This window comes from Chrysemys picta, chromosome 5 (assembly GCF_011386835.1).
Source record: "Chrysemys picta bellii isolate R12L10 chromosome 5, ASM1138683v2, whole genome shotgun sequence".
Taxonomy (NCBI): domain Eukaryota; kingdom Metazoa; phylum Chordata; order Testudines; family Emydidae; genus Chrysemys; species Chrysemys picta.
The window spans coordinates 3,334,391-3,349,553 of record NC_088795.1 but is presented as its reverse complement, the minus strand read 5'-3'; the positions used below and the strand labels follow the sequence as shown (position 1 = coordinate 3,349,553).

Sequence of the window (15,163 nt, the reverse complement as noted above, 5' to 3'; positions counted from 1 at the left end):
GCCGGTGCCCCTGGCCCCAGCCCTGGCCCCGGGGCTCTGAACCCAGCCGGTGTCACTGGCCCCAGCCCTGGCCCCGGGGCTCTGCACCCAGCCGGTGCCCCTGGCCCCGGGGCTCTGCACCCAGCCGGTGCCCCTGGCCCCAGCCCTGGCCGCAGGGCGCTGTATGCTGGTTTCTAGCAGCAGGGGGCGCTGCAGCGCGCGGTGGCCGGAGTCGGGCTGCCCTCGCACCACACACCTACAGCGGCGCGCGCCGCCCCATTGCCGTGGCTCGGAGCGCGGCGCGAGCCCCGGCGGTTGCCGTAGCGACGGGGACAAACAGCGGCGCCAGGCGGAGCGCGCGGCGGCTGCTGGCAGGGCACGCGCCGGGACACACGCGCGCGGCGCTCAGCATGGCGGGCTGGCAGCCAGGTGGGTACCGGGACCTGCTGGGGAGCGGCCCCTTCCCGCCGGCCGCGCTGCTGCTCAGTGTGCGGCTGTACGGAGCGCGACAGCGCCTGGCCATGCCGAGCCTGACCCCCCTTCCCCGGGGCGGGGCTGGGCTGGGCCCCGGAGCGTGCCGAGCTCTAGGGCAGCGCGCTGCAGTGCTCCGTTTACACACCATCAGAACCGTGCGTTCATAAGTAGCGCTGTCAAGAGATTAAAACAATGAATTGCAATTAATCAGGCTGTTCACTTTAAATTTATTTTTGATTACAAATGTTTGCACTGTAAAAAGACAAAAGAAATAGTATTTTTCAGTTCACCTAATACAGATACTGTAGTGCAATCTCTTTAGCATGAAAGTTGAACTTACAAATATAGAATTATCTACAAAAATATGTCATTCAATAATAAAACAGTGTCAAATTTGAGAGTTTGCAAGCAGGGGCGGCTCCAGGCACCAGCACAGCAAGCGCGTGCCTGGGGTGGAAAGCTGTGGGGGGCGGTGTGCCGGTTGCCATGAGGGTGGCCATCAGGCAGCCTTTGACGGCATGCCTGTGGGAGGTCTGCCGGTCCTGCAGCTTCCTGCAGATCACCCACAGAAACGCCGCCAAATCCGCATGACCACAGACCGCCCGCAGGCATGCTGCCGAAGGCCACCTGACTGCCATGCTTGGGGTGGCAAAAAACAGAGCCGCCCCTGCTTGCAAGTCCACTAAGCCCGGAGAGTTATTCTTAGCTATTGCTGTTAAGGTGTGTATGATTCTTTCCATGGGGGCCTAGCTTACCATGTCTGTGCTCCAGTCTTTGGTCCCCTTTTGGATTTCCATGTTTGTAGTGCTAGTCTTTCAGCAATTATTAATGCACTGCTTAGCCAAAGTTTTTCACTTTATTCAGCTCCCAATTAATATCCATTAGGTTTTAAATTACCTGTTTAGCTTGTAACAAATTTTATTTCATTGGAAAAAATTAACTCTGCCATTCACTTCTGCCTAAAACCTACTGGTGTAGTAGCCTTTCCAAAGCCTATGGGTTAAGTTGGCACCTACTGAATCATGGCACCAACCTTTGTCTGACTTAGTGGCACCTGTTTCAGTCAGTTGGATAGGGGTCCAATGCATCCTCCATATGATTTTCTGCTGTATTAATCTTAAATGGAGGTCTAAGGAACAGTTCGGAGCACTGGCTAAAATTTGTTTCAGTTGGTTTCAATCCTAGTTCCTCCTCCCATTTCTTTTTGGGGGATTCATGTTTATTTCAAATTTTCTGGCCCAGTGTGCATATAGCGTTGCCATAGATTTTGGTAATCTGGGTAATATTTGGAGGAATGAAAGCAGTTCAGGTGAGTCAGGTTAGCTCAGGCATGGGACCAAACAGATGGGAAAGGGCATGTCTAACTTGGGAATATTGCCACTCCTTCTTAGGCTCTAGATTGGACCTCAATTTTAATATTGTAAAAGGGTGGAATATGTCATGCTAACTAAATTGGCTGATAGTCAAAATTCCTTTCCTAAGCCAATCTGGCCAAATGATGGGGTTGCCTGCTTGTTACAGGGTGCACTCGCCGCTGGTGGAGCTTTCTCCTGGTTGACCTGGGGATTTGCTCTGCCTCGGTGGTGTGCCCTCCTCTGGCAGTGTCTGTACTAGTCCTGTCTCACCCTGCAGCCCCCCTCGCTCCAGGAGCCTCTTCTTCGTGACTAGTCCCTCTGGCCAGGTCACTATGTGGTTTCCCCTTCAGGGGGTTACCCAAAATCCTTCCACGCAAACAGTGTCAGGCAGTCTTTTCTGGCCAGGCACGGATGGTACCACTTCCTCAGTGGCCAGTAGGGGAACCTGAGCCCACCTACTACTCCAGGTTCCACTCCAGGGATCCTACACCTGTGGCCTGCTTTCCCACAGCCCTTGTTGCTCCTTCCCTGGACTCCCTCCTACAAATCCTTTGTCTAGGTGTACCAGCCCCAAACCCTCCTCTCTCTTATTATGGAGTGACTACAGCCTTTCCTTTTCTGCTGCCAATTTCCTGCCTTTATAGCCCCAACCCAGCTCAGACTTCCTCATTCAATCGGGATTACTTGGCCACCTGATTCCTCTCAGCCCTCCCACTTGGGTTAATTGGACCCCTTCTTAGTCTTCATTAACCCTTTGGGGCAAGTGTGGAGTGAACACCTGTCACTGCTATACAGAATTTTGAGTTACCCCCAGGGAGAGGCCTTGCTATGTAGAATGGGATGATTTTTAAAGTTAGTGGACACAGTACTTCAAATATTTCTGGCTGCCACAATAGTTGATAATTATTCTTTAGGAATCGCTAGTAATCCGAGTGCAGTGCATTGGAAAGGGGGTAAAGGAACAACCAATTCTGCTTCCAGCTGGAGCCAATCTGGGGCTCCATGGCACCAGGGAATGAGCCACTGTGCTGCTTGGCTAAGCATTATTGCTGGATGTAAAGTATAGAGTTGGGAAATCTAAATCCACCTGTTCTGCCAGGGAGCTGTAACCTGTGTATGGAGATTCTGAGTTTGTTACCCGCACCCCACAAGAAGGACCTGAACCTGGTGTCGAGTTTGGTAAAATAAAAGGGAAGAATATGACTAGGGAGGGAATTCAGAATAATAAGGATCCTGGAAGGGGCATTCATTGTAAAATATTTATTGCTCCCCAAAGGCAGAGAGGTAGTACCTACCACCTATGGAAATGGTTTGCTAACTGCATGATTAATGGGGCTAGGCTAACTTGAACTATGTTTTTAATTTCCCTAGGGAGCAGGATGCCAAGATATCCATGAGGCTGGTCTGTTGTGAGCTAAATGTCCCCATAGGAGCCACTTCCAATTAAATCTAATGAGATCTTCATTGCTTCTGATTTATCCCAATTTATGTTATAGCTAGGGTGACCAGATGTCCTGATTTTATAGGGACAGTCCCGATTTTGGGGTCTTTTTCTTATATAGGCTCCTATTACCCCCCACCCCCATCCCGATTTTTCACATTTGCTGTCTGGTCACCCTAGTTATAGCCAGAGAATTTGCCAATGTTATATATTGTTTGTAGGAGATTTGGAATAGACTGATCTGGATTTGTAATAACTAGGAGAATGTGGTCTGCATCTAGAAGGATTTTTGTCTATTGACTCCCTGATTGGATCCTTTGGTGTTCCCTAATTGGTATTGCAAGTGGTTCTAATGCCAAATTGAATAGGATGGGGAGAGGAGAAATCACTGTCTAGTTCCCTGAAACAGATCAAAGGAGAGGGTTAGAATAGAACAGTGTTATCCATGAAATAAAGGATTTCCCCAAACCAAATTTATCCAGGGTAAGAAACAGATCTTGCCAGTTCACTCTGTCAAAGGCTGTCTCTGAACTGAGTGAAATGAGTGCATGGGAATTTCTAGAATGTTGGTGGAATTGCTATAATAATAATAAGTGGATGTGTGTTATCTGAGCCAGGCCTTTTTAAAATAAATCCTTCCTGAGTGAGGTGAAGCATTTCACTTATTACTTTTTCAAGTCTCTTAGCCAAATTTTTTAAAGTATTTTTAGATCAGCATTGATTAAAGAGATGGGTCTATAATTGTTACACTTTTGTACATCTTTACCCTATTTAAGTAGTACGGTAATTAGAGTTTCCCTCAGAATAGGAGGTACTTTTCTTGAAGGCTTCTTTGTAAATGTATAGCAGCATCGGGGCCAGAATGTCTCTGAGCTTTTGATAGAATTCTATTGGTAGGTCATCAGGGCCAGGTGTCTTGCCCAGACTGTTTTCCTCCGTGGCCAGCCTGATCTGCTGCTCATCTGAGATTTGTGGGAGGATAAGAGTTTTGATGAAATTATTGAGTTCTTCTGGGTCATTATTGTAAAGAGCCTGGTCGAATTTCAAAATTTGATCACTGATCTCTTTTTGATTAGTAATAACCTGTCCTTGTTCTGATTTGAGTGCTACTAGTCGGGACCATTGACCTCTCACTTTTAATCAGCATGCGAGAATTTTCCCCGCGCTCTCTCTCCTGACTCCCAGTACATTTGAGTCTAAAAAGAGCAAATTCAGCTAGTGCTGAAGTCAGTCTAATTTAATTCATACTGAAGAGTGATTGATTTTTTAAAAAGCAACAGAGTCTCCTGTGGCACCTTTAAGACTAACAGAGGTATTGGAGCATAAGCTTTCGTGGGTGAATACCCACTTTGTCGGATGCATGGCACAGGAGGTGCCACAGGACTCTCTGTTGCTTTTTACAGATCCAGACTAACACGGCTACCCCTCTGATACTTGATTTTTTAAAGATTTTCTTGGGAGGTATGTGACAGAGGGCAGAGGCTAAGTGAGCCAGCCCTCTGATCACATAGGCACTAATTAGGCCCCCTGGAGAAGGCTGATTGGGGAAATATACAGCTAATTAGCTGATCAGTCTGGGGGCTGAGAACCAACTAGCCATCAGCTGAGGCGGGCTGTAAAAGAAGACCCAGGAAGGAAGTGAGGGGAGAGGATCCAGTGTGCTCTGTAATCCCAAGGGAGGGAGAGCTCTGTTTCTATCTGGCCCTGTGGGAAAGGGCAGGAAACCACTTGGCTGCACAAGGCTGTGTTGGGGGCAGGTATATAAATAAATAGTGTGGAGATGCTGCTCTCTGGAGAGTCAGAGGTTTCTGGGCATCAGATGGTAGGGATGGCGCCTGCCCCTTTATGATTTTGGGGGCTTGTCCAGGAGCTTGACTGCCCCAGTCGTGCTGTTTGAGAGACACACGGAGGAAACCACTGTGAGGATTCAGCATCTAGATGATGGAGCAGACTCAGCGGTGGTTGGTGGAGCGGCAGGAGCTGCAACAGACCTTGCAGGCCTTCCAACAGTGACCAGTCCCACCACTAGAGAGACCATCCCTGCTGGCCTGGCGAGCAGAGCAACAGAAGAGCCTGCAGGAATTTATCAGGGGCAAGCACAACTGTAGCAGCCGTTGTGTTGAAGACTGGTGAGTCCTGCCGCTGCAGGAAATGTTAACCAGAGCCCAGGGGTCAGACTGTGTAAAATGGGGCCTGCAGATGACCCTGATACATTCTAGTGACATTTGAGAGGGTAGCAATGGGAGCTGGCTGGGACAGAGGGTTGTGGGTCCTTCGGTTAGCACCCTATTTAACAGGGGAGGCTCAAGTGGCCTGTATGGCCTTGAGTGACGAACAGGCCGGGAACTAGGATAGTGTTAAGGCAGCCACATTAGACTGAATGGGCTTGTTTATGGAGAAGTACTGACAGAAGTTTGGGGCTGCAAGGTGGGCTGGAGATATACGGCCCAGGGCACACTCCCAAAGGTTAATGGATTGGGCTACCGTTGGCTAAAGCCAGACATGCAGAGTGTGGGCAAAGTTATGGATAGCACTGGAGCAGTTTCTACAAGGCCTCTGTGAGAACACCCATGTCAGGGTTCGGTGGTGCCACCAGTGGCGAGCTGGAGCCGGTTTGCACCGGTTCGCAAGAACTGGTTGTTAAATTTAGAAGCTGGTGTAGAACTGGTTCCTAAAGGGGCGGGCGGGTGAGCAAACTCCGGTACGCGGGCCACATCCGGCCCGTGGGACCATCCTGCCCGGCCCGCCTGAGCTCCCAGCTGAGGAGGCTCCCCCGGCCCCTCCCCTGCTTCCCCCCCCTCGCAGGTGCTTAGGTCAAATATTTCTTTATTTGGTTCCTGAAGAGTGACCTTGCTTGGGCCTGAAGGGTACGCTTGTGTTCATTTTGGATAAATGTGGTTTGCAGGGTGCTTATGCACAGGGAAGCCTGCTGTGGCTCGCCACCCTAGGAACATTCTAGAGAAGGCCAAGGGGAGGGGGGTGAACTCAACATGTGGAGTGAAGAACTATGAGCATGTGATGAACAATTCCATATATGGAAAGGTTACATTTGATTGGTTAGAGGTTTGTGTTACGTAACTGTTATGGAAGTGCCATGTGCTATAAAATAACAATGGGAGGGGCTCCTTGCTGGAGGGACTCTGCCTGATTTTTGTACTGGGGCTCTCCCTTCATGCACATTGAATAAAGCCTTGTTGAATTGAATCAAATCGCATCGAATTGAATCGCATCGAATTGCATCGCATCGCAGTCCCTTGATTCTGCCCAGCATCTGACTCATTGGGAACCACAAAATCCCAACAGGCATCTGAGTGTTAAAGACAGGAACACTTCTATAAGTTGCTTTCAGTTAAGTCTGCAGCTTTGGGGCATGTGGTTCAGACCCTGGGTCTGTGGTGGAGCAGACTAGCGTGTCTGGCTCAGCAAGACAGGGTGCTGGATTCCCAGGCTGGCAGGGAAAGCAGGGGCAGAAGTAGTCTTGGCACATCAGTTGGCAGTTTCCAAGGGGGGTTCTGTGATCCAACCCGTCACAAACACATTCTCACTAAGTTGGTGAATCATAACCAGCAATAATAATTATTCTTGGACAGGATTTTAGGAGATCAGATTTTTTTTTTTTTTTTTTTGCAGCTGGGGAATTGAAAAGATTCATCAAATTGAAATCTTCATTATATTGTTTAGATCTGGTATCTCTGATAAGTGTACTCTTAAGGCAAATAAATCAAATAGTTTCAGATGTACTATAAACCCAGAATCTAGGAAATTCGGTGGGGATAAAACAAAGTAAAATAATCAGGCAGGAAGGGGAGGACTTTAAAAACAAAAAAAAGTGTGGGGGGGGCAGGAGAGAAGGGGCGAGAGATGTTACCAGGAGGGAGAGTATCAGACATGTGATCTCCCCCCTCAAATCCTCCCCCCCTCTCCCCCCCCCGAGTCCTTGCTAATCCACGGGAGTAGAGAGTCCCCGGGCCTGGTGAGGAGATTTGCGTGGAGTCAGGATCTTGGAGGTGAATGTGCTCCCAGTGCACTGCCACCATGAGGGGTGGGCGGGGGAGTCCCCCTAGTGACTCCCAGAAGTAATAATTTCTTGATATTTTTATTGACATTTTTTACATTTGTTTTCATTTTGTTACATTTTATTTTCTGATGTCAGTAAATTAAGTGGTTGTAACGGGGTCGGCACCCGTCTCTCGCAAGCGCCCCCTTTGCAGCATATCAGCCAGAAAATCACAATTTTTTTTTCCACGGGGCTGCACCCCCCTCTCATGGGTGGCCCCCTTTAGTTGGTTGGATGTGAGCCTGCTTGGATTTTAGTTCTTTCAACAAGGTGGCACCCACCTTGCATAAACCCCCCCAGGCCGTTGGTTCTCTCAGCAGTGACTCAGCCCTCACGCCAAGCTGCATACGCTGTCCCCCCTTCTGGGGTACACAGTCCTGAGTTCTTATCACAGCCCTGGTATTGGGCCATAGCTCTTATGCTTCTTCCCAGAGGCATTGCCTTCTTCAGACACCTAGGCAGGGTCCATCTCAATACCCTCAGCTGGTGTCCTTTTCAGCAGCCCTCCCTGGGGTCAGTTTGCAACCAGACCAGCAGGGCTCATCTCAGTACCCTCATCTGGTCTGGCCAGGTTATGTGCTCAGTCCCCTGGGCTCAGCCTGCCTGCACTGACCTTTCGATGATCCTGCTGCTCGTCCCGCTAACCAGGTACCCGTCTTCGGCAGCCTTCCCTGGGCTCAGTTCTGTCTGGTGAGCTCTCTGCGGTCCTGCTGTTTATCTAGCCAGCCAGGTACACAGTCCTCCCTCCTCAAGCTCCACACAGCAAAAGAAAGCTGCTTGCTTTTTATCTGGCCCTTTTGGCCCTTTATTGGTCGCTTCAACAGCCTCTCTGATTGGCCGCTCCTCTGCAGCCATTCTAGGCTGCCTGAATTCTCGCTGCTCTATTCTGGGGCAGAGTGAGGCAGGGCCTCCAGCTGGGGGGCCTCCAGACATAGTCCAGCCTGCCACAATGGTATCCACAGATTGTGCATGTGCCACTTTAATAGTACATGTCTCTAGGGCAGTCAACTTCTCTGCAACAAAGTGGTAGGTTATTATTTATCTGTATGACGTGATCGCACCTAGTAGATAGACTCGGTCAGAGCCCTGTTGTGCTAGGCACTGCACACATATAACAAAAGCAGTCCATGTCTCAAATCAAAGTAGGATTTGTGTGTATACATAGCTCTTCTATCCAATATACATATGTGCAGATAGTCCCAAAACAGTTTCTATTACAATATGACCCCCTACTTTCAGATGCTCATAACTTTCTGAACAATTTTGCTTTGGGGCTGAAACTTTCTGTGCTTGGTCTCAGTCCAAAGGTGACTCTACATTTTTTTCCCCAAAAATATAATATATATATATATATATATAAAAACAATTTTTTAGCTCTTTTCAGGTTCAAGAAAGGTGAAGAAGAAAACATCCTAACTATTTTTTTAGACTTGAGAGTAGCAAAAATGGCTGAAGTTTGAAGCTTTTCGGATAAATTGTCTTTCAGCTTTGGTATTGAAGCCTTCCTCTGGCCAAGATTGTGCTGAGTTGCTCAGATTGAGAATAATTTCCATTTCAAGGAGTAAATCCTCACAAAAGGCTCCCTGCTTTGCAGAACACTCACTTGTATATATAGGGAGCAGTTTCCATCAGTAGCACTCAACCAGCCAACATCTACACTGTCAAATGCAGTGACTTTGGGTGTGGAGGCAGTATCTGACCTTGGTTCTGACATTATTTCTGGACAGTCTGGAAGTGGAATGAACAGTTGAATACACATCCAAAGAAGGTCTGTTAGCCAGAATTGTCTTGGCCAGTATGGAGCTAGCAGAATTAGTCCATCTCACCTTGTGTATCACCCTGTTTATCACGAGAATTGGTGGGAAAGCATACATAAGCCCTTGATCCCAAGGTATGAGGAATGTGTCATGCACAGCACCCCCTCCCCCTGTTATCTTTGGTGGCAGACACATTTATTGAGGGATTTCCCCTCTGGTGAAATATTGGTTTGATGATGGAACTCTGCAGTTACCTCTTGTGGCTGGTCATGGATTGTCTGCTTAGGAAGTCTGCTAGATTGTTGCTGATTCCTGGAAGATGAAGAACGCTTGACAGTGACACAATGTGTCTTGATAGCTTCTTGACATGCAGTGATGAGCGAGTGCCCCCTTGTTTATGTAATACATTGCAGACGTTCTGTCTGGCAAGATACGCCCTGTGGAATTCTGTAGGGCAGGCTGGAATGCCATGCAAACTCATTTTATCGCTCGCCGCTCCAGGCTGTTTATGTGAAGGGTCATGTTCTTTTGGGACTAGGTTCCTTTATCTGGAGACATTCAGATGGGTGCCCAACCTGTTCTTGATGTGTCCATGATCAGTGTCCTTGTCAGGGGACTCCCCTTTGAATGATTTTGGGATCTAGCCACCAGACCAGTGCTGATGCAAATTGTAGCAGGACCATGACTCATGATCATTTGAAGCCTTGTAGGAGAACAGATTGACTGTAGCCAGGCTTGTAACAAAGGTAGGTAAAGTCTGACAAGTGGCATCACATAAATGCAGGCTGACATGTGGTCCATCAGTCCGAAACAGCTCTGCACTGTAGTTGACGGGTTCGGTCTGATGCCAGTGATTATTGATTGTAGGGATTGGAACCTGTCTTCAGGAAGATATGCATGCCTTTATTGATTTTGAAGTCTATCAAAGGCTCTATGAATTCTGTCTGTGATGGAATGAGATGACTTTTTGTGGCTCACTAGAAGACCCAGCTGGTTGAACAGCTGGAGAACATGGCTCAGGGTTGAGGAGACATCCTGATGAGATCAGTGTTTGATCAGTCAGATATCTAAGTATAGATGGAGGTGGATGTGCTGTCTCCTCCAGTCTGCCACCACCACTGCCGCTAGGTGTTTTGTAAAGACTCTCCATGCTGTGGAGAGACCCAATGGTAAACCTTTGTACTGCTGGGGCCTCACTGTGAATTGCAGTTACTTCCTGCAGGATGCCTCCTGCAAGCCACAAACCAGTCATGAGCCTGCAGGGAAGGGTTGATGGAGGTGAGTGTTACCATCCTGAATCGAAGACTGCATATATATTCAGTCTTTGCAGGCCAAGGACAGGATGACGATTCATTTTTTCTTAGGGATAAGGAAATATCTGGAGTAGAAGCTTCTTCCCCTGTACTGCAGGGGTACCTCCTCTCTGGCTCATAGATGAAGCAGAAACACCACATCTCCCTTCAGTTGGCTTTTATGAGAAGGCCCCCTGAAGAGGGACAGAGACGCATCAGGGTAGGTGGGAAGGACTGAAACTGGATGTGGTAGGCGTGGGTAACCTCTTCCAACCCCCTTCTGTCCATTGCTAGGGCAGACTGATCCCAATGGTAAAAGGCCCTTCAAAGGTAGGGGGTCAGCTCTTGAGGGGTTTGATTGTGGCTCCCTACCCTCTCTTCAGGCCTGCTGCCTAGAAGGTGGTGTGGAGTGATTGACGGTCCAGGATGATGAGGACTTTGTCTGGAGTGTCTACTCCCAAAATAGGCCCTCTGAATATCTACCTAGAAAGAAGACTAAATGGGTGCTCTCTGCCTTTGATATGTAAAGGCCTTGTGGCTTGGGGCAGATGTATACATGCTCAATGGGTGGAGTGGAGCTCTACAGTCCATGCAACAAACCTCGATGCCTACTCTGCCCACATATCTACACCAGCAACACCATCACTGGACCTAACCAGATCAGCTACAACATCACCGGCTCATTCACCTGCACGTCCACTAATGTTATATATGCCATCATATGCCAGCAATGCCCCTCTGCTATGTACATTGGCCAAACTGGACAGTCACTACGCAAGAGGATAAATGGACACAAGTCAGATATCAGGAATGGCAATATACAAAAACCTGTAGGAGAACACTTCAACCTCCCTGGCCACACAATAGCAGATGTAAAGGTTGCCATCTTACAGCAAAAAAACTTCAGGACCAGACTCCAAAGAGAAACTGCTGAGCTCCAGTTCATTTGCAAATTTGACACCATCAGATCAGGATTAAACAAAGACTGTGAATGGCTATCCAACTACAGAAACAGTTTCTCCTCCCTTGGTGTTCACACCTCAACTGCTAGCAGAGCACCTCACCCTCCCTGATTGAACTAACCTCGTTATCTCCACACTGATATATACCTGCCTCTAGAGATTTCCATTACTTGCATCTGAAGAAGTGAGGTTCTTACCCACGAAAGCTTATGCTCCCAATACTTCTGTTAGTCTCAAAGGTGCCACAGGACCCTCTGTTGCTTTTTACAGATTCAGACTAACACGGCTACCCCTCTGGTACAGTCCTTGAGGGAGTGCAAGGCATCATCGGGGCGCTTGCCAAACCATTCCGTTCCCTCAAAGGGCAAGTCCTCAATGGCGTTGCACCCCTCTCGGGGTGCCCGAGGTCTGGAGCTGCAAAGCCTTCCATGGGGTCACGGTGTTGGCCGTGGGCCTTGATGCTGTGTCCAAGATATCTATGGCTGCTTGCAGGGAAACTAGCTGGCCCTGGTGGTGGTGTCTTTCAGCCCCTCGCTGGCATCTTGTGGAAGCCTGGCAATAAACAGGGACACTCTATTCCATGTCAAGAAATTTTACTCCGTGAAGGGGGCCGGGTAGCTGGCGATGTGTAACTGTAGTGACACTGACCAGTGCACTTTCCTCCCAGGTGAGTCCAGTCTCTTGGAGTCTTTTCCTTTGGGGGTTCTGTTGAACAGCAGAAACCACCAAAGAGCCTGGTGTGTGATGAACTGCTTGAGCCCCTTCTGTGGTACCGGATAGCACTTCTCTACCCTCTTCGCTGTTGGAGGGAGTGGAGCAGGTGTCTGCCACCATGCATTTGCTGGGGCCAGGATGCCGTTGTTGCTGGGTGGAGTGGCTATCCTGGCGGGAGCAGCACAGTGTAATATATCAAAGAGCTTTTGAGTGTTTCCTCTGTGACAGATGTCTCCATGTCCAGAGCTGTGTGACAGATAGGACAATATCCTGCAATACCTTGGAAAACCTTACAGAATTAAGATAGGCATTAAACTTAACTCAGTAAAGTTTATCGGCTCCATTGTATTAAAACTGCAATTGTTTATGCAGCATTGTGGGATTGTTTGGAAATCATGTGAAGATCATAGAAAATTAGGGTTCGAAGAGACCTCAGGAGGTCATCTAGTCCAACCCCCTGCTCAAAGCAGGACCAATCCCCAACTAAATCATTCCAGTCAGGGCTTTGTCAAGCCGGGCCTTACAAACCTCTAAGGATGGAGATTCCACCACCTCTCTAGGTAACGCATTCCAGTGCTTCACCACCCTCCTAGTGAAATAGTGTTTCCTAATATCCAACCTGGACCTCCCCCACTGCAACTTGAGACCATTGCTCCTTGTTCTGTCATCTATCAGCACTGAGAACAGCCGAGCTCCATCCTCTTCAGGTAGTTGAAGGCTGCTATCAAACCCTGACTCTTCTCTTCTGCAGATTAAACAACCCCAGTTCCCTCAGCCTCTCCTCATAAGTCATGTGCCCCAGCCCCCTGATAATTTTCATTGCCCTCTGCTGGACTCTCTCCAATTTGTCCACATCCTTTCTGTAGTGGGGGGACCCAAAACTGGACACAATACTCCAGATGTGGCCTCAATCAGTGCCGAATAGAGGGGTATGATCACTTCCCTCGATCTGCTGGCAATACTCCTACTAATGCAGCCCAATATGCCGTTGGCCTTCTTGGCAACAAGGGCACACTGCTGACTCATATCCAGCTTCTCACCCACTATAATCTCCAGGTCCTTTTCTGCAGAACTGCTGCTTAGCCAGTTGGTCCCCAGCCTGTAGCAGTGCCTGGGATTCTTCCTTCGTAAGTGCAGAACTCTGCACTTGTCCTTGTTGAGCCTCATCAGATTTCTTTTGGCCCAATCCTCCAATTTGTCTAGGTCACTCTGGACCCTATCCCTACCCTCCAGTGTATCTACCTCTCCCCCCAGCTTAGTGTCAGCCGCGAACTTGCTGAGGATGCAATCCATCCCATCAACCAGATCATTAATAAAGATGTTGAACAAAACCGGCCCTAAAGATCCTAATGTCCTTTGAACTTTTAAAACTAAGTGGGTTTCCCAGGAAGTCCCTAAGAGGAGCGGGAATGCTAATGTAATTCCTCTGGTTTTCAGTGGTTTTGAAGCTTTGCCTGGGGAGGGGTCCCATTGTCTGGGTGATTACCTATCCACAGTCCCTTCAAACAAGTCAACTGGATAAATGAGTTGTGACCCAAGAACCCCTTAATACCAACAGGCAAGGGGGTTACAAGAATACCCTTATTTTGGTCTGTACGGTCTTGTTCACAAAAGAATGTCATGTGAGGTCTCAAATGAAAGCCAAGGGCACGCTGGTCATTGATACTGACGTGAAATGTATGTGCAATTACTGTGCAAGAGGTTACGTGCGTGTGTATATATATACTAGAAATGTGTTCATAGCATCTGCATCACAGCAGAGGTGGAGAAAGAGGTTTTCTATCAGACAAAAGATGTTTGTTCACCTGTCTCTCTGTCGGGATGTTAATTAAGCATTGTAAGATAACACAATGAAGGTTGTGCAACAGTAGCAGTAGGCTCATTCCCATAGTTTGTACTACATAGTGGGTAGATAGAAATTTTTGTGAATTCCTAATGTAATGCTTCTCCATTTGTAAGCTTTGTACCTACAATGTAGTTTCTAGTCTGCGTGAGAGAAGGTGCCTCTCATCTGTGGAGTACAGAGTGGTTTTGGAACTGTTAAATATCACATCACTGCACAGACACCTTGCTGCACAGCTACACCAAATGACCCGGTCTCACAATTTAACTGACATACTACATCTTCATGGATTCTGCATCCATTGTGGTGAGCTGAGGCAGTTCATCACTTAATGCTGGCAGAAATCTCCTCCATGAAGGAGCCGACGCTGAAAATATAGACATGCAGCGTAGAGACCCTTGATGGAAAGAACACCTTCCATTCAATGGCTAGAGTGGTATTTCAAGAACAGTCTGCTGAGAGTGATATTTCTTGTGATGCCGGTCTAAAAGCGTGTGAAAGGAAAAAGTCACTCACTCTCCCTAGGCAGTTAGTTTCTTATGCAGCATGCAGCCTTTGGAAAACCTAGAACACATCCTGAACTGAATCGCTATGGAAAAAGTACTCGAGAAAATAAACTCTGTTTGCCTAAAAATGAATTCTGTCTGAGATCTCTGCTGATGTCTTTCAAGACGACTACCTCATGATGGTCTACCAATACCAAATGACGCTGATATTTTCAAACTCAGGTAATTTTCATTTTGGATTGGCTTCAACCACAAGCTTGCAGCCCAGAAGAGCACCTGTACAACCGTTGCCTATGGGAGCTACTGTGGCTGCCGAACCAGCTGACACCGCCACAGTCTGGACTACGATGCGGACGTGTAAGGAAATATCAGACTGTGGATCAGCAGCTGTGTGCTGGTGCTCAGCATGTGAAACGGACTCTCCCAAGTGAACTTGGTACCAATATGATTTGCCTGGATGGTTTTCACGCCCTGTCCTGGTTTATTGCTGGGGAGATGCAGGATTGCGAGACCCTTCTTGTTGGTTCTGATATGTACCCAGCTTGTACTGCAGATCAAATGCTTCCTGGTAACAACTTCAGCCGGGCTCGACCTGGCTTGACTCTAGCACTGAGTCAAGCACGGAGGCCCTGAGTGCTCTGAAACTTTATTCATTTGTTAAATGGTGTGAGCAGGGAGGTGGGACCATGTAGTTCCAGCAAATGTTGGGTGATACTCCAGGTGTTTGAGTCTGAAGACATTGAGTTCTTACAACATGTCATGAAAGAGTGTGATGATGCTATA

The 15,163-nt window shown here is 48.1% G+C and overlaps 1 protein-coding gene across 2 annotated transcripts in view; it reads left to right on the top strand.

Annotated features, from left to right (window-relative positions):
• The first annotated feature begins 212 nt into the window (after window positions 1-212).
• Window positions 213-15,163, top strand: part of SPMAP2L (sperm microtubule associated protein 2 like) — a 62,415-nt gene continuing 47,464 nt past the window's right edge. Inside the window, exon 1 of one of the 2 annotated variants that reach the window (XM_024111083.3) lies at window positions 213-408. In XM_024111083.3, the coding sequence (XP_023966851.1) occupies window positions 390-408 (19 nt within the window). In that variant the 5' untranslated portion in view covers window positions 213-389. The remainder of the gene's footprint in view (window positions 409-15,163) is intronic. The other variant, XM_065595817.1, reaches the window with a different exon arrangement.